The sequence below is a fragment of the Elaeis guineensis genome, chromosome 3, assembly GCF_000442705.2.
Source record: "Elaeis guineensis isolate ETL-2024a chromosome 3, EG11, whole genome shotgun sequence".
In the NCBI taxonomy this organism is placed as follows: domain Eukaryota; kingdom Viridiplantae; phylum Streptophyta; class Magnoliopsida; order Arecales; family Arecaceae; genus Elaeis; species Elaeis guineensis.
In genome coordinates this window covers 115,801,349-115,825,944 of record NC_025995.2, presented here as the reverse complement: position 1 = coordinate 115,825,944, position 24,596 = coordinate 115,801,349, and the positions used below count along the sequence as shown (strand labels likewise).

Sequence of the window (24,596 nt, the reverse complement as noted above, 5' to 3'; positions counted from 1 at the left end):
CCCTCTCGATGTTAGAAAGAAAATATGTAGCTTTCAGTACATTAGTAACGATTAACCAATAAAATAAAAATGGCATCTCGAAGCTCTTTGTCCTCTTAAGCTTTTCTTTTCAACACATTTTTGTTGACTTAGTTCGTTTTGTTGCATATAGAAATTTGTTCTGCCTTTTTATATGGCTATTAGTATTTCATCCATACTATGCAAGTCTATTGAAGAAACATTTGGTGACTCAAATTGGATCACTAAGATGATCTTGGATCACTGATGATTCTTATCTTAAGATAATTTGATCTCCGATAATCTAAGATCATCATATTTTGTATGCCATGTTCTGATAATTAAGGATGTCTCACATCCACCAGTAACTGATTCCATAAAAATATATTGATTAATCCTATAAAATATTAATACTATAAAATATATTAATTATTATTTCAGAATTATAATTTAAATTTATGCTTATAATATATTATTATTCTAATACTAATATTGATTTTGATCAGAAAAATAAGATAAACAAAATCAATATTTAAATAATTTCATAATATATGATAACAATATGATAAATATATCATAAATATAATATATATAATATTGATATAATATATTAGGTATATTAATATATCAATTTTTTCGGTGGACCGAGGAGCATTTTGTCTGCTAATTTCGATCCAAGTAATTATGGGGTGATATCGTATACCCGACCTTAAGGATGGTTTTTCATTATTGGGTTAGATGATAATTTGAAAAGTATAGGTGATTTAGGACTACTGCCATATAAGATATGACAATAGTGCAATCAAATATGATAATCTTGTCACCTCTATTTACATCATCTTTAATTTTGGGATGATCATCTGATACCAAATGCCCTGATAGAGTCTAACAATCCAATTAGAATCTCAATATCCTTTCTTGAAAATAATTTGATTTTAAAAAAAAAATCGTGACATTCTCATCAGTTGAAGAGGCGGGCCTCGCCTCACTCACATCAGCAAAAAAAAAAAAAAACTCTCATCAATAGCGAGAATAGATTCTCAGTTCGGTTATATATCCATAGGTTAGAGAGGGGATAATATATGTTAGCCTCTCTTCAGGATTCTTTGTTAAATTTAACATTCTTTGAACATGATAGAAGGCTAAATAGTTGCTGACTGGGATTTGCTCAATCCACTCATTCATGAATAGAAGCCAAAGTACCTTCTCTTTCTTCTTTCAAGCTTCTTTCATGAAATGATGGCTGGTTCAATTATTGCCATCCCTTTGCCATGCTGAAGAGGAATTTTGATGCATTTGTGGCAGCCATGGCAACCTGAAGTCAGACAAGGGCACGTTGGTGCTTAACGCATCATGGAAGGCTAAGTAAGAATTTTACGAGGTGGCATGCCAAGCCTGTGAAGAGAGACAGAAGGTGTCACACTTCCGATCCGAGATTATGAATCGAGGGTCATGGCAACCGCCACATACTCATAGAAAACTCTTCCCATAAGCATGCAAGGCATCTTATCATGCTATTCTAAAACAACAGCCGAATAATTAGTCAATAATTTAAATTCAAAAATATAACGATCTAAATTTCTTCTTTAATATCTCAATAAATTCAACAACGATTCATAGGCTTTACATCAAATTTAATAAGACTTTCAACCGAAAATAAAAGTATGGAGATTCTACTTCTGATCACTCTTCCATTCATATCTTGTATCATCTTAATTCCTCAACATCTGGCAAAACAGTAAAATAAGAGATAATGAGCTAGACAGCCCAGTAAGCAATGATCACTTTTCAACAGATTTCATCAGGCATTTAAGTAAATAATCATTTATAGAAAAAAAGCATATAGAGTTCATCAATTCGAAGTCAATTTTAATTATACAACATAATTCATGCCAAATTCATTTCTTTTTCAAAAATTCAAGTTTCTTTCGAGATTTCAATTTCTTTTGTTCTTCAATTCTTTTCATCAGCCATGAGCTATGACCATATTTTTCCTGTGGCAGAGTCATAACACTGCGTATCTTCTTGCAGTGAGCTGCGAATCATCTGGCAGCAAAGTCCTTCGGAACCGCTGGTCTCTCTGGCGGTTTGTCGCTGGTCTCTCTGGCGACATGTCGCTGGTCTCGCTGGCGACATAAACCCTTAGGACAATCAATTGCCAACGTATATGCCCCCATTGGTGGGATCCTTTACATAGTCAGGTTGTCAATTCATAATGTTTCTTATATCATAATTCTTCATAAATCATATTTTATATTCTAATTTCGATAATAAAACATATAATCATGTAGTATCGAAATCAATCAATATAATGCATCATGAAATCAATATGTTCAATCATGCTTCATCATAATATTTCAAATAAGATATTTTCATAACAAAATACCATTCATCCAATTCATGCATTGTTTCACAAATCATGTCAGAAAAATATATTATAATTTATCGATAAATCTAAAAAAAGTGAAACATTACTTACCTCGAACGCATTCCAATAAATCCACATAATTCTATAAATTTTCTTCCAAAAATTCTGTTCGTAGATCATATCGCGATATCCCATGATCAAACATCCACAATCCTATACAGAATCAATTTCAATAATTAGAAAGAATACGAATACCATATTTCGACGGTTTAGATTGGGTCCGATCATCTAATTTCATCTAATCAAAATCTAATTAGAAACTAAACGATCCAAAGTTTGACTATCAGATCAAATCGGATTCGAAGTGATAGGACCGAGATTTCTTCATCGATTTCATAAAAATCAAGTGGAGAGAGAAAATCAGAGGAGAGAGAATTTATGAGGTACAATTTGAATTGATCAGATGACACAATCCAATATTACGATTGGTCCAATATCTCGAGTGGTGAAATCAACATGATCAAATCAAGTCTGACTAGATCGGGATCATGGACGATCAAATCTAAAGATTCATGGTCTGATCAAGGTGGGTGCCAGTACGCTGTCTGACAACCACGGATCAGGGTTCTTCATTAGAATCAGATCAGGACTATTAAAAGAAATTTCTTCATTCACTAACTTTTTTAGAGAGAGAATCAATCAAGAGAGAGAATATTTTAGAGAGAAAAAATTTTAGAGAGAGAAAATTCTAGAGAGAGAAAACTCATCTTGAATTCTTCAGACAATATGATTCAACAAATCCGATCGATCAGATCAAATCATGCTAAGATTATCATGTGGATAATTCAATAAAATCATGAAAAATAGAATCTTAAAAATACCTGATCTGATCAAAGAGGATGTCGGTGTACCGTCCGACGATCACAGATCAAAAATCCATCACTAGGATCATTTAAATTCATCATCATTCTTCTCAAAATTCTAAAAAATCTTAGGAGAGAGAAATAATCTAGAGAGAGGATTCTAGAGAGAAAAAGTAGAGAGAGAAAGTCTAATTTTAGAGAGAGAAAATACTAGTTCAGGCTGAAGAGAGAGAGGGAAGAGAGAGAAACTCTCTTTCTCATATTTTATTATTTATATCATTATTTATTAATTAATTTATTTTATTTTTCTTTTCTTTTCTCTTCTTTTCTTTCTTTCTTTTTTTTTTTCTTCACGGAAGAGAGGAGAGAAAATCCTATTATTATTATTATTATATTATTATTATATTATTTTTCTTCTTCTTTTTTCCTTTTTTTTTCTTTTTCTTTTTTCCTTTTTCGTTTCTTTTTCTTTTTTTTTTCCTTCTTTTTCTTTTCTTTTCCTCCTTCTTCTTCTTCTTTTCCCGTGGGTTTCTTTGGGCCGAAACAGGGACCGTGAGGTCCCCTCATTGGTGTTCCGACCGGCGGCGCAGTCGGCGTGAGACGGCCGTCGGTAGGAGGGGAGTGACCCAACGATGAGAAGAGGGCCAAAACCGGTGGTCGGCGGTAACCATCGGCGCCGGAAATCAAAGAAAAACGGACAAAAATAGAGGTTCTTCCGCAACAAAATCCGGCGACTCCGGTCGTCGGTGAGCGTGCACACCAGCACGGAAAGGAAAAGGGAGAAGAGAGGAAGGGGAGGAGGCTTACCTCCGACGCCGGTGAAGCTTTTCCGGCGAGCAATTGGACGGGCACAGAGACGGTCTTCCGTGGGAATTTTCCGACGATTGCCGCCGACTGGGCTTAGAATCCTCGGTGGAAGGAAGAGAGGAGGGATCTCCTCCTTAAATAGGGCCGAAGGGAGCTTGTCTCCGACTCCGATTGGGAGCCAGCGAGAGGAGGAAGAAGACTCCTTTCGGGAGTCTTCTCCTCTATTTTTTTCTTCTCTCTTTTTTTTTTTTTTTTTTGTTTTGGGCTTTGGATTCGTTACTCGGGCCGGGCCTCACAGAAGGCATAAAATATGGCAGGATCGGATTTGATGGCACTGTCATATATAGTATGCCTTCTCTCGGCTTCCGCCGACCAATCCAAATACCAGGAAAGCTACCCACGTCAGTTAATTCGGCTCAAAAGGAGGAGCAGATAACTTCGTCACTTTATTGTTACTAGAAACTGAGAAGGAAAGCAGATTCCACTCGTGGCCACAAGCAATCTATACCCTCAAATAAATATTTTGATATATATCCAGGGAGTAGTGTGTATATATACATGCATCAACTCATGCAACCTTTTAGACAACCAACCCCACCGATCGGTTTGCCCACAAACTCCCCTTCTCCTGCCCTTCTGTTCTGGTGGCTGCAAGCATGAGTGGACAAAGGGATGCGCTGGTCGTCTCTAGGGTTGTCGGGGATGTGCTGGACCCCTTCACCGGAGCCACCTCATTGAGGGTTGGTTGCATATGGCTCTAGAGAGGTTTCTAACGGACGAGAACGTAGGCCATCCGAAGTGGTTAGCCCACCAAGAGTTGAGGTTGGAGGCGATGATCTCAGAACCTTACATACAGTCGTAAGCAACTTGGTAGTTCCTCTGTTGGGCACGTTACTAGCGTGCTTACACTTTGCCTTCATGTCAACAGATATAATGAACTTTTGGCTGCAACCAATTGATTTACCGCATGTTACATCGAAGACATTACACAAAAAAATGATTTACTGCAAGTTCATCAATATGATTGCCTGTCTCCCGTTAAAATGCTCAATATGGTAGAGTTAACCAACCACTTGGAAGATCTGAGTGGTCATCAAAACTATCATGTTTCTTTAGAATATAATAGAAATATTTTGTTCACCATACCCATCTACAGGATTTAGAAGGTTTCAAACCAGATAGCCAGATCCTGTAGCAGCAGTAGTACTAGGACCAATAGACACTCCTATATATGGATCGCTTGCCTAACTTCCAGAAGCTGGCCTCGCACCAGATAGTTGAAATTGTCATTACGAGAAAGATCGAAATTGATGTACGTCGCAAAAATTTTTAATTTTTTAGGCAAAATTAATGAATGTTTAATGGCATCATGGGTTCAAATGTACCATGTGATGCTCATTTCATACATGGGATTGCCCCAATGCTACAAGTCATCAAAGATTATCATGTTATAAAAATTAGCTCTAATATTTTTCAATGGTGGTTAATTTGTTTCAGTTTTGTTCTCGATGTTGCAGGTCATGGTAGATCCAGATGATCCAAGTCCAAGTGAACCTAGCATGAGGGAATATATCCATTGGTATGCTTTCCAGAATTTATCATGTTGGTGCTGTTATTGCTTGTTTTTCTTTTTTCTTTTTTTTTTCCTCATTAAAGGAAAAAGCACCTACTTTCTAGGGATGAATATCAATTTGTTCAAATTGGGCGGACTGGATGCCAAATCTCCAACATGGATACGATGCCTTTAATTCTTCTAGCCAACAGAGAAGATTAGATGCCATTCGCGTAGCAGCATGATTCTCTTAGTTATTTGCTTTCAGTGTCTGCACGAATCGCCAACATTCTCCTTACATATAATTTATATAGGAGATTTTAGCATTCAGTTCCTTGAGTTTCAAGGAATGCGTGATGATCATATCCAACATGAAGAATAGTCGTCCAAGTCATGAAGGATAGCAGCATATATCATGTCAGTAACATGACTGCACCGAGAGCTCACCCTCCACCTAAGCATGCACTTTGACGTGCCTGGTGTGTTTGTTAATGTTGACTCATCAATATGATTTATATTGTCTTGATTCCTTGGACCAGGGCTACGGAGATCTTAGCTTTGCTCAACTCAGGCCTGGTTCATTAATTTACTAGTCTGGGCCCATATCATCACTACTTCTTGTGTAGCAGTGAAGACAAGCAGACTATTTATTTGTTCTATTCTGGTTTTTCTGACTGTGGATTGAGCTCAACTAAGTTCGATACAATTTAGACCTTAAACAACAGCTCCAAAGTTGGTTTGTATTTGTTTCTCATCTTAGGCTTGCTGGCGAGCTTACCTTACATTCCTAATTGGTGAGATCAGTAATTACAAGGTTTCAGTAAATTAAATCAGGCTTTTTTTCCCTCATAATTTAATAATATTTGGTAATTCATGATTGAAGTTTGAGCTTGAGATTGGATGATTTAGTTGTTGGATGAGATTAAACGAGTTTGTTTTTGTGAGAGAAGCCTGAATAAGTTTCTATAACTAGCTAAGCTCAAGCGACTCGTGAAGGACTAGATTCATTTGCTGCCCTATTCTTGTATCTATCCAGCACTTGCATTCTTAAATGAAAGCCTTCTCTTTCGGAGGAGAAAAGGAGAAAGTAAAAGTACTTCCTCCAATTTTCATTAATAATATTTCGGTGAAATACTTCCTGGAACAAAGCTTCTAATTTTCTTCTTCACCATCACTTATTTTACAGTACAGCAATTTAAAAACCAGTTTCTGATAAGCTCTATGCATGTTTTCGTTACAGGTTGGTCATAAATATCCCAGGAACAATGGGAGCAAATTTTGGTAAGTTTACGGCTGGATATGCATAGATATGTTGTTGGTCATAGTCCTACACGGTAAAAGAGTTGTTAGTATCCCAACATGGTCATTGCTTTTGATCTATTCCCTCCATGGGAATGAGAAATTTACTCATAGGAGCTAATCACCTCTACCATAGATGGTGAGGAAAATGCATGCAATTGCAAGAACCGTACTAAAACCTTTCCATATTTGAATTATATGAGCCCATGTAATTTTAGTCCGTCCCATTTTTTTTTTTTTTTTTTTTTTTTTTTTGCTTTAGATGTTCAAAGCAAGCAAAAGAACAGGGAAATACTGATGATATCTGGTTTCAGGTCAAGAAGTGGTTAGCTATGAGAGTCCACGGCCAGCTTCCGGGATACTTTTATTAGAAGGCAGGGTTACAAGAATGCGCAAAATGAACGAGGAAATTAAAGAATAGAAACAAAAGGATACATTAAAGAACCTACGGATCTCCGTTTGGAGCAGAAAAGTATAAATCTCAGACAGGACATACGCAAAACGAGTCCTCTACACTGCATCATGTACGGTAAAATACGGTACAGCTGTGGATAACCATGATGGATGCGCACAAGTACGGGCCACATCCATCATAAATGCCGTGTAGGTTGTTTGATAGCCGTTCATCCTTTGATGGCGGCCATCCATAGCTACACCATACGGCACCGCAGAAGAGCCACGCTCTTCTCGGATGGTTGCATACAGGTTTACTAGCTGTACGGGTTTTGCTGGTAGAAATCTCAATGACTTTTAGATTCTTTAATTAACACGCATGTTCCCATGAAATCAAAAGGTGCAGGGCTCATCAGGTGCCCTGAAAAGATGAATAATTTATTTATTTATTTAATCTGGGCATTCCACAAGTCCGCGAAGCCTGATTCATTTACACGCCAAACTGGCCTGGGTTTCACAGGCTGGGCCTTGCCTGAATTCAAAGTAAATTGCAGGCACATAGGAGTTTCACATCAAAGGCGCCTCATTTTGTTGATGATATTGGAATGTGAATAGAATTAGCTGGGATTGGGATAGATTGGTATATCATTGGAAGGCACAAACCTAGCATATATCTGAATAGCTTGCTTTCTATAAGCAAAAGTTGCAAGGCACTATTTATCAACACGTTCAGCTTCTTAGGATAATTTGGCTAAAGGTAAAGATTTGAAATTCAGAAAACAATTCAAAAAATTCATGAAAAAGTGAAAATACTTGGGTAGATCGTGCACATATATGAACCACAATATTTTTTGCAACCTTGGCCTAGAGTCATTATATCACCGACCTATCAAGGGATGTTTTTGAAGAGTTCGAATATTATAACCGGCTGGGCAAAGTTGATTAAGCCCTAGCTTGACATATAAACTTGCTCTTCACTAACTACGGATTGTATTTTTCATATTAAAGAATAATTTTTTTTTTACGGTATCAATCATTGGATCATATTTTACATAGCTTTTAAACAGCAATATCCGCCTCATGACTTGTGATGTGGATGGAAGGAAGTGGTTTGTCGTACTTTAAAATTTGTGTAAAATATAATCCAATAGTTGACATACAAAAGAAGATCGGTCATTCTTTTGTACGAAAAATATAACAAAAAATCCTGTCCACCGGGCTCTAACAATTGAAAATATGAGCAAACCCTCTTGCAAAAGTTTGGCAAGCAATTTTTAACAGAAGAAATGACCCACTTGCTATTGTTCTCAAGATTATTTAGGGAAGAAAATATGGGCAGGATGGAGAAGAGATGCTATGCTGCACTTTTTTTCATTCCCTAGCTCTTAATCAAATTTTTTGGTAGATGCCATTCGTGGATTTATTGTTATATATTTTGGAGTTGGCAAATTGTACCGTGCACCTATATGCTAACATGGCCGTGCACCGCATCGATCAGATCGTCCATTTCCATGGATCAATTACCGAGATGAATACATAATGAATGGAGTCCATAAAAATAAGACAATCTGATTGGTGTGGTACACGTGCTGCAGAATATAATTTCCCGATGCAGTTGCCAACTTAGTGATCGTATGCCTGGGGATCTTTTAGTGTATGCACGATTGGCAGGTATCTCCCATTGGAGGATAGGTCTTGGCTGCCTACTTATCTTAGAAAATGAAAGGTCATCCGGCATCACAATTAAGTGATGCTATTAAGATGGCGTTTGAAAAATGCTCTTTTCCAAATCTGGTACGACGTGCTGTTTAAGTTCTTTCCTTATATATTCCAAGTCATTGTTAGCTTTGCCATCCTCTCTATCTCATAATGGAAAAAGAGGGAATAAATTATCCGCAGTTGTCCCCTGCATGTGAAAGTTGACATGCAGCGTGAGCTTTTCACCACCTCAGATGTATTGCCATATGCAATCATATTGGCCTACCAGCACAAAAAAGTCGTGGCGTCTTAATCCATAACCTAATCTTTAGCTACATGAATTCACGTGGATTTTTTTTTCTCCCTTTCTAGACAACAATATATCTGGAATTTATGCTTTGGTTTTCTTCGATTGTATCAAAACCCTCTTTAGGCTTTTCAAACTGAAACATTAAGAAAATGGATGCCTTGGAGAAAAAGCCACATCGACGATTTTAAATAACAAGATTATAATAATTATTATAATAACTATCATAATCAGCCACCCTTATCATGTTATTGGGATAAATAATGTGAAAAACTAGCATCAATTATTTTGCGTCATTACCGCCATAATGGATGGTTGTAACATAAATAATAGTCATCATTTATGCTTGCATATTATTTTCAATAAAATATATTTTCCAAAATTTAAATTTTTACATCAAAATTCTTACAAAGTCAAAAATAAGATTACTTTATCTAATAAAAATTGGAAAATGATACTTTTTATTTTTCTGTTATTAATTGCCTGTTATATTATATCGCCACTGTAACATCTATTATTATGTGATTATTTTAATATTATAAATTTCAGAAGTTGTTTTCTGATACAAATAAGGATCATTATAGCTATTATTTTAATATTATACCGGATTAAACCCTGTCTCGACGTTTTTTTTTTTTTTTGTCGGTCGAAGCCTCATCTTCTTAAAAGTTTAAACACAACATGTATTCATATCAATCTTCTGCTTTGCTTTTGGCTCCCAGTCCAACAAAGAATGGAGTGGAGTCCTTGTCTCTTTTACTATTGATGCATGAGAGAAAACAGGGTGGCCAAGGACTGGAGTGGATTCCTTGTTTCCTTTACTGTTGATGCATGAGAGGAAACAGGGTGGAAAGTCAATTGCTTCATCAACGAAAGAATGGTAGCACTGGAATTTGCTAGAAATGATCTAGTGACATGGATCAAGATGTTGAAGACTAAAGTCTTCAAAGATTTGTCAATTACTAATGTCACGGAAATTACTTTCACACGGCATATGAACAACATGAACAAATTGAGGTGAAGTCATTCATGGGTACTAGAAGTTTACTTGGTTAGTTTGCTATATTAGCATCTAAATACCCATTTCACAAGTTACAAATTATGTTATAACCAATCAAAAAAAGCTATATATGCATGCCAAAAAAAAAAAACTTTTGTGACTTTTCCTAAAAGAAGGATCAATTTATTCTTAAGACCTGATAAGTATTCAGGCCTGAATATTTTATTCATGTACAGAATAGTATCTCGATCCTCCTCCGACCGGGACTTTGCAGATCTCTACGACCGTATCACCGATTGCAGCAGTCTATTTGAACTGTCAGAGAGAGTCGGGATCTGGCAGGAGAAGGATGCAACTTCTTCTTTTTTTTTTTTTTTGTACAATAGAAGGATGCAACTTTAAACTATGGCTGATATGGTGAAATTGGGAGCTAGCTAGCTTACACAGCGCCACCTCTCCTATTTTCTTGCAACAGGGATTGACATAGCATCACTGGGGACTTCACGGCGTCTAAAGAAAATAATGGCACTGGAGGTGAAGCTAGTAGAAAAGTGGATATAGCTGGACCTTAGGGGTTGAGATATTAGCAGTCACCAGTACAAGCTTTGGATTTCATGAAAAAACTCAAAGATTGGGAAATCCTTTACTCTGAAACACATATAGCTGGACACTGGGTGTTGAAATACTTTACTTTCAGGCCCGATCCTTTGTCACTATTTCCCTCAGCACAATATCAGGCCTGAATACTTTAGTCATGTACATTGAAGTAAGTGAAAGTTATATGCCAATCCGAATGTACGTTATTCTAGCTACCAACTAGGACTTAGTCCAGCTCCAGACACTAGGCATGAGATGATCCAGAATTTTTATCGCGCGTCCGGCTTCAAGGGCAGCGGCTATACATGCGTTCTCGGCCATTTGGGTACAGTACTCCAGTGGAAGTAGCTGCACGGGTTCTTATCTTTTTATCTTTCTTTCTTTCTTCTTTCTTTCGTTTTTTTCCCTTTGGTGGGCCTTCCTCCAAAAGCTTGAATCTTCTGTCAGCCAATGAGAACTCGACAACTTCCAAAGAGCTGACAATGACGGAAGCAACCATTGGAAAACAAAAGAGTAAAAGTGAGGTGAGAAGATGCCCATGTCCTCCTTTTACTCGCCTCAACTGATCGTGTCACTGGAAAAGGAGTGACGGGACTTCCATGGAAATAGCTAAAGGACAAAACCGTAGGCAAGTCAAATAGACATAATGAAGGGCTCACGGCCGTATCAGAAACCATGACAACAACCTCTCCCAAGGCCTCCAGCTTTCCTACCGGGGACCGGGGACAAGAAAAGATACTCACGCAACTTTATGACCGGCGAGAACGGACAACCACATGAATTGTAAGAAGCCATGCACAAAGAAAAATATATTCCAATGTAAAAGAAGCACTCAGAGACAAATCTATCCATATCTAAAAGACCATAGCTAGGCCTAAAGTCTGTGTGCCAAGGTTGCTCATTAACCTTCTAAGCAAAAGCATCAAAGTCCCCACTTGTTCCCCTTCATTTTAATTACCCCCTCTTCTCCTCATACTTCTCTGCCAGCAGCCTGTCTTTACCATAAGCTCCTAATTCTTTTTTTCCTCGCCAGATGCACTCTTGGGAGGTAGGACTGATGCCAAGAGAAAGGGATCCTTTGGTTGTGGGCAGGGTGATAGGAGATGTGTTGGATCCATTCATAAGAAGTGTACCCCTCAGGGTGATCTACAATTCGAGGGAGGTGGCCAATGGATGTGAGCTTAAACCCTCGGCTGTCGTTAACCGACCTAGGGTTGAGGTTGGAGGCACTGACCTCAGGACCTTCTACACCCTTGTAAGCCCATCTCTCTATTCCTCCCCTAGATGCATATCTTCTTGTAGGCTTACTATTCGATCTCCTTGCAGAAGTGCTACTTTTGAGTTTGAATTTGGCGAAGCCCAGTCTCCCTATATATATATATTTTTTTCTATCATGGTGACATTTGGTAGTTCTTAGGGTGTTCTTAACGATGTGTTGCAGATTATGATAGACCCGGATGCTCCAAGTCCAAGTGACCCACACCTCAGGGAGTATTTGCACTGGTAAGCACCCGCCGAAAAGAGTTGTACTCATCGGGAAGCCATGAGTATATTTCCTTTTGCATTACTTTGAGGATTTGTATTTTACTATTGGGTCAGACTTCACTCGCATGCTAGGTAGAGAAGGGCGAGGAAGAGAAGAGAATGTGTAACCAAACTCCACAAATCTTTTATTAAGCAACCAAAATAATCTAGTGCAAACTCAACCCTAGATCTAGCCTTCCAAATCCGACTGAAAATAGAAAACGTGGCCCAAAAATCAAAAAATATGTATATCTAGGACTATTCGACTGCAAAATTCGAAAATTAGGCCCTTCGGTACAGTTCATCTAACCATGCAAATTATATCAGAAATATGCCTTCAGTTTATATGGTTTAGTTCTAACAGAAACTTGAGTTCTTTGGATATATGAAAAGCTCGACTACCCAATTGCCGAGAAGCTAATTCTAATCCTAAGCCCAGTATGAGATCTAGGAGAAGAGAAGCATATTGCTTGGCAGAATCAAACTTTAATCATGTACTTCTCATCTTAACTAGGCTACTTTATATGCTTCAAACCATTGCTCCGTCCTGCACTTGTCAGAGAAAAGGATACATTTGCCTCCATAATACAAATACACATGCACCAAAAACATTGCAGAAACGTCACCGAATCCCTAATTATGAAATTGCACTTCCAATCTTTCAAAAACTTCCATGGATCCAAAGCTAATAATCAGCTCTATCCTTAAGCTTCTCTTGTGAAGTTTTTGTATACGCACTAATGTGATCTACGCTGCTGTAGGTTGGTCACGGATATCCCGGCAACGACTGGAGCTGCCTACGGTAAGATCACAAGAACCAAAAACGATAAGTCCTCCTAAGTGGATCAGGTTATCATTTAGCTTCTTGCTGCCTGTGTTTCCGACAGTGGGATCAAAATGCCTCATTCACTACTAATTTAATCACCTACGTTTCAACATTTTACAGCCAAATAAAAAAAACGCGTGTCGTCGCAGAAGAATGATTGGCAGGCCTGATCACTATGTCTCATAATTTTATACCTGGGTTCAGGTCAGGAGATTGTGTGCTATGAGAGTCCACGGCCGGCGCTTGGCATCCACCGGTTCATCTTTGTGCTGTTCCAGCAGCTTGGGCGGCAGACAGTGTATGCTCCTGGGTGGCGCCAAAACTTCGACACCCGGGACTTTGCAGAGCTCTACAACCTCGGATCACCGGTCGCAGCAGTCTATTTTAACTGCCAGAGAGAGTCGGGCTCCGGCGGGAGAAGGATGCAACCTTAAACTATGGCTGATATGGTGAAATTGGGAGCTAGCTTGCACATGTGCCACCTCTCCTATTTTCTTGCAACGGGGATTTACATAGCATTACTGGGGACTTCACAGTTTCTAAAGAAAAATAATGGCTCCGGCAGTGAAGCTACTAGAAAAGTGGAGATAGCCGGACATTGGGGTTTGAGATACTAGCAGATAGCAGTACAAGCTTTGGATTCCATGAAAAAACTCAAAGATTGAACACATTAGCTACCCTTTTTTTCATGATTGAGATGCATAGCCTGAGAGGATGCAAAGAATAAAAGAATGTGGTGTAATTATCGAGTAAAATAGAAATTAAAGAGAGTCGTATATATTTTTTTATAATTAGTGAACTTTTCGGGTACTCAATATCTGGATATGAGTTGCTTGTACTTGGGTGATAAAAGAAACTTCATGCATAGATCTCAAAGGGATGGAAACATGGAACTTATGAGGAAGAAAAGTGCATGACATTCTTTTTGATCGGACTTTTATCCTTTCGTAAGGAAACTTAAGCCTGGAGAGATGAAGGCCTGCGACCACCTTTGGCACGAGAGCACTATGCCCACCTTTACTCAACTTCCGTGCAATTCATGCTATAAATACCAACCACAGTATTACATCTGAAAATCAAAGATTTAAACAGATGACCTCCACAGACTGAATGGTAAAGCAACCCACTTTGCCTGAGTTCTAATTGATTTGTTTGCCTATTCTCATCAGTTGGCCTTAAAACGTGCACGGCTTTTTCTATATCAAGCTCGATCGACATGATGAGGAAACTCGATCTAGCCCATTGTTAAATGCTAGTAGCAGCCAAACATTAGATATGTGCTCCACATCCTGCATAAGAAAGTGAACTGGTCAAAAGTAAATTTTCCATTTGGCATAATTAGGACATGTAGCTTCTACCAGCAAACCAACAATATCATCTAAATGTACCTAGTTGGGAGCTAAAACATAGCCTCTGTAAAATTTCTGTCAACCTGTGGACAATTTGGCATAAAACTTAAAAGGATGCATGCCTGTATAAGTGTTCATTCCAAAGTTCCACTTTTATGCTAGCTTGAGCACAAAGAACTAACTCATGCTTGTGAGAGAATCTATCAGTTATTTCCTTGTGAAGACAAGATTAGTGCAAGATTCATAGCACAGAAAGATAAGTTGCTCTCTTGGGGAGGAAGACTTATATTGGTTGATGTTATCTTATCTGCTATCACACCTCGAACCCAACACTCAAGTCGATCACACAATATAGCCACACGGATCCTAGAGCAATGCTCTAAAGATAATGCAAAACCTAAATATAAACAAATTCTTAATAATATCAAAATTATCTTATTAATCATAAAAATTCAATTATATTTATTAAACTAATTAAATCAATCCATCATTATCGAATAAGGTTCGCAAAATTGAAATATTTATCAGAAATTCCACTAACTAACTAAATGACTTATTATTTGAACTCCACACCCAATCTGGCTAATGCTATGTATTTTGCAACTCTAAAGAAAAAAGAGAATGTGAACTTTACAGTATAGTAAGAATCTCCTATATATACTCACACCAGCATGAATATTAAACATCTTTAAACTAATATTTAGCCGATAGAAAAATATTAAGATTCATACCTCAACAATCAGATAATTGCATAATACTTAGTAGATCAATGTATATGTTATAAAACATACATATATAAGCCATGCCAACATATACATCAAGTATAATCACATAATTACCCAATTACATATATATCACTATAACAGAAGTCTCAAGCCACATGTCACATATATCACCCAAGCAACAATTCAATTCAATAATAATCTAATAAAATTATTTTTCATTATCTGATTAATATGGTTGAATCATGACCGCATCATTACTTCAGCACTGTACTAGACTAACCCACACTCTAGCTTATAGCAGGCCAAACACATTATGGTTCTGCCCATAACCAACAATCACATCTCAACCCATAGCTAACATCATAAATACCATATTTCATATATGCCGACTAGTCTAGATATTCTTTAATTAAACATGATTCATCATCTTGATTTGAATTCAGCACTGAACTAATCACAACCATAATCCAGTCTATGGCAGGCCAAGCATACACCATGCTTCTGTCCATGACTGGCAACCATAATATCATATCTCAAACTGCGGCTGGTACACCATGTTTCACACATGACCAACTAATCCACATTCTCTTATTTTCTCCACTCTTATAATTATGCAAAAATTATATTTATTTTTTTAGTATTGGACTAATTACAATCATGCTCCAGCCTAGAGTTACTCAAACACAATACAGCACTCTAGCCCAAGGCTTACCTAGCATACACACCATGTTTCTTGCATGGCCAACTCGTCCAAATGCCGCCCATGCTCTATCCATTATATTAAAGACATGATCTGATTTTTTAGTATTAGAATATTTACAATCATGCTCCAATATGTGGCAAGCCAAGCATAATGCTGCATCTCAGTCCCAAGCTGATCCAGCATACACATCATATTTTTTGGATGATCGATTAATCTAAATACCGTCCGCACCCAATCAATTCTCTTAAATCATGATTTTTCTTACTCTATATGGTATCTATAATTAAGCACTAAGTAATCATAAATCATACAACATCAATTCATCATGCTATAATATACGTATCAATATATATAAAAATACACAATCATGCAAGTACAACTATATATATAATTTCATAATCATATAGATCATTATGTTCAAGAACCTTTATCTCGATCTACCGATGATTGACTCAACACCATAGGGATAGTCCCACACCAGAACATACGAACTAGGATATCGTACACTTTGTTCAAAGCTTTCTTGTGTAGATGACTTTTCCTCTACAAAATCAATCCAAACATCAAAGAAAAATATCATATAGCAGATATCAGTGACTCAGAACTTCTACTGAAGTCCACCAAGGTCCTTTAGTAAGTCCCTTGAGTCCTTTCACTCTATCCCTTGGACCAATAAGAGAGAGAAATGAAGGGAGAGGAGAGTAAAGGAAGAAGAGAAAGGAAAGAAGAGAAGAGAGAGAGAGCAAGAGATAAGGAGAAAGAAGAGAGATCTCTCTTCTCTATTAAGACAAGGGAGAGCTCTTCTCGCCCATCTCCACGAATCATGGTTGATGACCCTCAATAGTGGCCCACAGCAGTGACCCCTCAACTGTGGGGCTGATGTGGCAACCACCTACGACAGCCCAGTCGTGGCCACATCCTGCGGTGGTGGTAGAATTATCGAGAGAATAAAATGGAACATAGGGGAGACCCTATTCCGTCACAATCTGATACTTCGTTGGCCTAAATCTTAACAACAATGACCACCTCTATAAACTGGAAGGAAGAAAAAAGAGATCTAGACATTACCTTGGCTTCAGTGAGGTCTTATGGATGATGCATCGAAAAAATTCCAAGGACTCCTTCATAGAAGATCAAGAACAACACAGAGGATTTCTCTCCGACAATGTATGGGGCTTGGGTGAGATGGCTAGAGGGAAGAAGAGATCTTTTGTAGACCAAAATCCTATTTGTTGGAGTCCAGCATGTCCTAGAAAACCTTCTTCTCTGATGGAATCGAAGAAAAGTAAGATTTTCATCGGGAGTCTTCCTTTTTGCCATGTACATGTGAGAGACGCGTGTGGCCAAGCCCAATGAATTTGGGCCAAACTAGACCGGATTGTTGCTTCTTCTTTGCCTTCTTACATTATGCCCACCTTCAAACTCCTTAAGTAGGTTATTTACAAGATGAGAAGTTCTTTGTACACCGCCCGCGGTGTAGAAAATCTGACGTAGAGCGCACCGTCTCGTCTGATTGGGCCACGTAGTGACCGCTTTCTAATGCGTATTTAATATCTACAGTTCTATTTAATTTCCACAGGATTCATAATATCGATACAGAATATCATAATTTTTTTAGAATAGAAAGAACATTTTCGTCATTCAAAATTTCAAACAAAAAAGTAGAACTGCAGGCATTAGAAAGCATTCGCTATGTGGTCCAATCGAACGAAACGATGCACTCTACATTGGATTTTCTACACCACGAGCGGTGTACAAAAAACTTCGCTTCACAAGATTGAGAGCATGAGAAGAGCGTTCTCGTGGAAAGGTAATGATTCCATAAAAGACTTGAATTGCCTTGTGAACTGACACAGGGTACGTAAATATCCATAACATGATTGCTCTACCAGCTAAGTAGGCGTGGAAATTGCCCCATGAGGCAGGTACCACTTGGCTCAAGTTAATTGAGAATGCCTAGCTCTTCGAAAGAAGATTTGGGATCCAAATGAAAAGGCGTTTTGAATTCACCTCCCTTGTTTGGAAGGACATCAGCGAAGATCTCGAGGCCTTTTGGAATTGTACTTCATTTCGACTGGGGCAGCGTTGTGAACATTAGATTTTGGGAGGGCACTTGGTTTCGCTCTACCCCTCTTGCCCTACTCTTCTGTGACTTGTATCCCGTGGTCGTCAAACAGTATTTCGGTTGCTTCACAATAGAGGTGGAGGTCTTTTCGGTGGAATGTGGACATTTGTGGCCCATCGTCGCTTCCCCAAACCCTGCGTTTGCGGAATCTGATGGATTCACTCGCTCCTCTCAGGCCAACTCGGATTGCAGAAAAGCCGACATGGAAACTTTCTCATTACGGTGGCTTGTTAGTTGCATCCTTCTATAAATTCTTGTATAGTGGTGGTGGATTAGTATGCCCCTACCATGAATTGATTTGGAGAGCACCTGTATATGAAGAGTTGAGGATTTTTATTTGGTTGGCATCGAAGAACAGGCTCCACACCGGTGAGGTTTGAGCACAGAAAGGGTGGGCTGTAAGTTCTGGATGTTCCCTCTGTGGTGATGCTTCTGAATCCGTGACACATCCAATTTGTCCGATGTCCGTTCTCTCAACAAGTATTTGGGCTACATTAAGAACTTGTTTGAAGTTTAGAAGTTGGAAGAGAAACTTTCGGTCTAATTTGACCAGCTTTTGCCTTCTTTCCTTTCGGTTATCCGGTTGGAATTTAATGGAAGAATCTTCCTTAATAGACGCATATTCACTTTCATAGTTCTTCAAAAGATCCTTCACTGAATGGGAGCACCTGTGTTCATGGAAAGGATTAGAGGCGCATCAAGTAATTTGGAAGAGTGTGGCAAGCCTGATACCGCCCTCTATGGCGCAAAGCTCTTCATCACTTTGATTCTTTGTTCTATACTGATCTTTCTGGTTCTTCTCCTTTTCCATCTCTGATCTTTAGCATTTCAATCTGCTGTACATTCTCTGTTGTTCTTCTCCCTTTTGTACTGCGAATCTGCCATTGCACAGTCTCCTTTATTCTAATTGTTATAGATCAGTACCTCGGTCTCGGCCCCAACAACCTTGCTATCGCCAACCTAGTCATACCCAAGCTGCCGGAGATAGATATCAACTTCACGGGATAGGATCTTGCTCTTGACGACCAATAGATCGTCCCGGACGACCTACAGTCATCCATTACGACCAACTTGATCAGCTATAACCGAGCTATGCAGAACTAACCTTCTAAATTGAGAAAGTGCAAATAAGGAAGAACTCTTTTTGTGGTCCAATCTCTCGTAAAAAGAAAGTCCTTCTCCAAATCTATCTCTACAACAAATCCGGGATCTATCAGGACTTCGAGACGAATACGTCTCCAACTCCTCTCTTATAAATAAAGGCTTCAGGACCCTCTAAAGATACGCAATCAATGGACTCCTAACTTTCTCCTCTCATCGTTCTCCATCTCCTGACTTGAGCGTCGGAAGGTCTATACCAGAGTCACCCTCCCGATGTGGACTTATTTTGCAGGTGCTCGGACGAAGCCCTAGCAGTGGATTCACCTTGACCACATCCACCTCGACATCCAACCTCAAGCGGAGAGATCAGCAGCAACATTTGATGCTAGAGGAAGAGCCCTCTTCGACTAGTCTCGAGTTCTTATTTTAAGGCTAGTCTTAAGGTTTTATTTCGAGAGGAGAGAGAGTTTATCATCAATCATTAACCTCCATGAGGACACATAGAGGAGCATCAAATGCCTCACGGTGCACAAATGGTCGGCAAGCCAACAATGCCCGACCAACCAATGCTTCACCACCGCCACCCAACTGCACTGGCGGCACCCGCGGCACCACCAGCACCAGTTATCTCCCATGACCAATACAACAGCCTTGTCCAACAGGTGCAAGCACTTTCAGCTACAGTGAGAGGGATGCAACAAAATACGAAGCCACCTCCTGCCGTAGATGATGCATAGCTCGTCAGAGGAAGGTCATCGAACCACCTTCCACGTAGTCTAAGGGTAGAAGCTAGTCACCACAGCCAACCACCAAGCCCACGACATCGCCGCACTAAGAGATCCCCCACTCCTGTTTCTAGAAGAGATTCAACATCGGGTCATGCTTCCCCCCAGCGTCGACGAACTCAAGATGATGAGATGGAAAAAAAACTCAGGGAGATACAACAACAGCTAGATGGACTCTGGGCTCCAAAGCATCCAAAGGATGACTTAGGGTTCAACATTGATCCGCCCTTCACTCAGAGGATAATGGATGAGAACCTCTTCCGTCCCGATTCAAAATGCCTCAAATGCAGCTCTATGATAGAATAACCAATCCAATTGATTATCTGAAAAATTTTCGGACCTTGACGCTTCTCCAGCAGGCTAGCGATGCAATTTTCTATCAAGCCTTCCCTTCTACTCTGAGGAAGGCAACTCATCACTGGTACTCCAATCTGTAGTCGGGCTCTATGAATTCTTTCCAACAATTCAATTGATTTTTTACTGCGCACTTCATCAGCAATCGACGACAGTGATGAAATTCGAACTTCCTCATCAACATCAAACAAAGGGAGAATAAATCTCTACGGGATTATATAAGCTGATTTAATGCTACGACTTTAGAAGTATGGAACTTGGATCAGTTCGTAGCTGTGACTGTATTCAAAGTTGGACTCTAGCAAAATAACCTTCTTTATTCTCTCAATCTGAACTATCCAAAGGATTTTTCTGAAATATTGGAGCGAGCCAAGAATTATGCTCAAGCCGATGAAGCTTGATATCAGCAAGGGAAGAATCTTGGCCGAGCTTCATACCAGAATTCTAGCTTTGAGAAGAAGAAAGATGCCCGATGAATGCAGCACTGATGCCCAGATTCTAAGCTTCATCATTCCCAAATCCCTGCTCAGAATAACCGACTTAGGTCCCTTGCACTGACTCATCAGTCCAGATCTCCCCCACGAAAGTTTCCCTACTTTACTCCTCTTAATACTCCCCGAGCTCATATCCTTATGGAAATAAAGCATCAAAAAGAGCTCTCGCAGCCAAGGAAGATGATCACTCCAGCATGCAAAAGAGATCCGAATAAGTACTGTAGATACCACCATGACCACGGGCATGACACAGAGGATTGTTGGCAGCTCAGGGAGAAGATCAAAGCATTGATTCGGCAAGGACATTTGTGTCGATATGTTGATGAATGCCAGATCCCAAAAAATCCTCATGAAGAACCTCCCTGATAGGAGAATCCCCATAGAGACCAACCGGTTGCAAGAGAGATCCATATGATCTCTTGGGGGCATCTCGGCCAACATGCTTCAAGTTCAAGCCAAGCTAAAACTAATAAGTCAAAGAAACAAAAGGTAGGCAACAAAGTCACTTTCTTGGACGATGACCTTAATGGAATAAAATGCCCCATGATGACCCTATTGTTGTTTCTTTAAATATTGCCAATTATGATATACATCGGGTCTTAGTCGATAATAGAAGTTCAATTAATGTCTTGTTTTACAATGCTTTTATTCGTATGAACCTAAATTCTGAGTTGTTAATGAAGAGGATTATTCCTCTAATTGGATTCTTGGGTATTACGGTCCTAGTAGAAAGAACAATCTCTTTGGCCACCATTATCGGGCGAGCTCCAAAACAAGTAGTTGTACAAATAACTTATTTTGTTGTAAAAAGCCCGTCCATGTACAATGCGATAATAAGTCATCCCGAGCTTAATGCACTTAGAGCTATAGTGTCAACCTATCATCTGATGGTAAAATTTTCTACCCTAAAAGGAGTTGGTGAGCTCCGAAGAAACCAACAACTTGCAAAGGAATGTCATATGGCAACCCTACGAGGAGCTGCACCTATAGATCAGTCAGCGAATAAGCTAAATGTACGAGATGAAAAATCTGAGCAAAGAGGACAATCTGTGGAAGACTTGATAGCAGTACCTATTGGTGGAGACTTAGATAAGTGGTGTAAGTCGGCTCAAATTTATGTGAAGAAAATCGTCAGCACCTTATTTCTTTTCTGTGAGCTAATGCTGATATATTTGCTTGGTCGGCTTCAGATTTGCCTGGTGTAGATACAGAGATTATGGTACATCAGTTTAACATAGGCCCAAAGCATCATCCAGTCAAGCAAAAAAAGCATCCTTTTGCTCCCGACCAACAGAAAGCTATTCGAGAAAAGATGGATAAACGTTTGAAAGCCGGATTCATACAAGAAGTATATTATCCAGAATGGCTGACCAATATCGTCCCCATCCCTAAGGCCAATGGAAAGTAGCGCGCTTGCATCAACTACACCAATCTAAACAAGGTATACCGGAAGGACAGTTACCCTCTATCTCGCATTGACTAGCTGGTGAATGCAACCTCAGGATATCAACTTCTATCATTTATGAACACCTTCATCGAATATAACCAAATTCGGATGGCCCCTGAGGATAAGAAAAAAAAAATTTTAATCACTGACCAAGGCCTTTTTTGCTACAGGGTCATGCCATTTGGCCTTAAGAATGCTGGGACGACCTACTAGTAGCTTGTCAATAAGATCTTTAAAGAGCAAATCGATCGAAATATGAAAGTGTACGTCGACAATATGCTAGTCAAAAGTTGAACCATCGAGCATCATATTGCCAACCTTGAAGAATCCTTCACAATCTTATGACAATTTTGAATGAAGCTCCATCCCAGTAAATACGTATTTAGAGTCATCACTGATAAATTCCTCGGCTTTATGGTGTCACAACGGAGAATCAAAGCGAATCCAGCAAAGATTTAAACTCTTCAGAAAATAAAGCCGCCAAGGACAATTAAAGAGATGCAGTGTCTGATGGGGAGGATCGCAGCCCTGAATAGATTCCTATCAAGGTCGGTCGAAAGAAGCCTTCCTTTCTTTAAAACTTTTAAGCAAGCAAAAAACTTTCAATAGATAGAAGAGTGTCAAACTGCATTTGATAATCTGAAAAAGTACCTCGACTCACCTCCTCTCCTTAGCAAGCCTGAACCTAGAGAAGTATTATACATGTATCTTTCCATTTCTCCTTTCGCAATCAGTTCCATCCTCATTCGTCAAGAAACGAAGGTGCAAAAGCCGATCTACTATGTCAATCGAGTGCTTCATGATGTCGAGACTAGGTACACGAAGCTTGAAAAAGTGACCTATGCTCTCGTGATCTCATCTAAGAAGTTGCGACTGTACTTCCAAGCTCACCCTATAGCTGTCTTCACTGATCAGCCCATCAAATCGATACTTCATCGATCGAAAACCTCAGGGCGATTAGCCAAATGGGCCATTGAGCGGGATGAATTCAACATTAAGTATCTACCTCCACCATTCATTAAAGCTTAGAAATTGGCTGATTTCATCTTATAATGTACTATCTTGGATGAGGAGAAGAATGCTGAGGAAGCTAGACCAACAACCAACGAGTGTTGGATTCTTCATGTTGATTTCTCGAACACCACAAGTTCGGGAGCTGGGCTAATCCTAACCAGCCCAGATGGGGTGGTCGCAAAATACGCCTTACATTTTGAATTTTCTATCTCTAATAATGAAGTTGAATATAAAGTACTGATAATCGGGTTGAAAATGGTAAAAGATCTAGGAGTGAAGCATCTTAGAGTTCATAGCAATTTCCAACTTATCGTCAGCCAAGTGTAAGGAGAATATGAAGCTTGAAAATCGGACATGATAAAGTATATACAGAAAGTCAAAGATCTTACCTCCAACTTTACTACAATGAATATTCTGCAGATACCGAGGGTGAAAAACATACGAGCCGATCTACTTACAAAATTAGCAACAGTGGGTGCAGCCGACCTAAAAAGAACCTCATACCTAAAAACTCTAGAGAAGCCAAGCATGGAAGAGCCTAAACTAATTGTAACATCCGATCCAATTGGGCCCAGAATCAGCCCACAGCCCATACAAAAAAAAAAAAACAGGGGAGAAGACTCCCTTTGGGAGTCTTCTTCCTCCATTCATCGGCTCCCAATCAGAGTCGGAAAGAGCCCCCTCCGGCTCTATTTAAGGAGGAGAACCCTCCTCTCTCCCTCTCACCAGAGAATCTCGGGTCAATCGGCGGCAATCGTCGGAAAAAGTGCTGCGAATACCCTTACTGTGCCCGTCCCAGTTTCTCGTCGGAAAGCCTCGCCGGCGTTGAAGGTGAGCCTCCTCCTCCTTCCTCTCTTCTCTCCTTTCCTTTCCGTGCCGGTGCGCACGCTCGTCAGCGACCGGAGTCGCTGGATTTTGTTACAGAAGATCCTCTATTTTTTTCTATTTTTCTTCGATTTTTCGACACCGGTGGTCACCGCCGAACACCAGTTTGGCCTCTCTAAACCCATGAGGGTTACCCCCTTTGCCGTCGGCCTTCACCGTGTCGGTCGTGGCCCGAACGGCCGGTCAAAAGGAGGAGACTTGTCGGTCCTCTGTTTTGATCAGGAAAGAGCCCGAAGAAGAAAAGAAAAAGAGAAAAGAAAAGAAAAGAAGAAAAAGAAAAGAAAAGGAGAAAAAGAAAAAGAGAAAGAGAAAAATAAAAATAAAATAAAATAAAAAAGAAGAAGAGAAAAATTTTTTCTCTCTCCTCATCCTCCTCTCTCCTT

General features: G+C 39.4%; 2 protein-coding genes, 1 long non-coding RNA gene and 1 pseudogene across 4 annotated transcripts; 3 read left to right on the top strand and 1 right to left on the bottom strand.

Moving 5' to 3' along the window:
* The first annotated feature begins 4,691 nt into the window (after positions 1–4,691).
* LOC105041489 (protein VERNALIZATION 3-like) lies at positions 4,692–7,307 on the top strand (annotated as a pseudogene).
* Positions 7,308–11,357: 4,050 nt separating this feature from the next.
* On the top strand, positions 11,358–14,041 carry LOC105040685 (protein VERNALIZATION 3). 2 transcript variants are annotated; one of them, XM_019849541.3, is made up of 4 exons: positions 11,358–12,136; positions 12,299–12,384; positions 13,167–13,207; positions 13,436–14,041. In XM_019849541.3, exons 1-4 carry the CDS (start codon positions 11,915–11,917, stop codon positions 13,663–13,665), a joined length of 579 nt encoding a protein of 192 aa, XP_019705100.1. In that variant the 5' UTR covers positions 11,358–11,914; the 3' UTR covers positions 13,666–14,041. The 2 variants fall into 2 exon arrangements, with proteins under 2 accessions (XP_019705100.1, XP_019705101.1); XM_019849542.3 differs by having other exon boundaries at positions 11,757–12,136; positions 12,323–12,384.
* An 84-nt stretch (positions 14,042–14,125) lies between these two features.
* On the bottom strand, positions 14,126–17,473 carry LOC140856615 (uncharacterized). Its single transcript, XR_012140131.1, has 2 exons — positions 17,077–17,473; positions 14,126–14,520 (listed from the first exon to the last, which is right to left on the bottom strand). It is a non-coding gene; the product is annotated as an uncharacterized lncRNA (long non-coding RNA).
* Positions 17,474–21,403: 3,930 nt separating this feature from the next.
* LOC140856331 (uncharacterized) lies at positions 21,404–22,275 on the top strand. The gene is made up of 2 exons (XM_073253440.1): positions 21,404–21,965; positions 22,058–22,275. The coding sequence occupies exons 1-2, from the start codon at positions 21,404–21,406 to the stop codon at positions 22,273–22,275; spliced, it is 780 nt and encodes a 259-aa protein (XP_073109541.1).
* Positions 22,276–24,596: the final 2,321 nt, after the last annotated feature.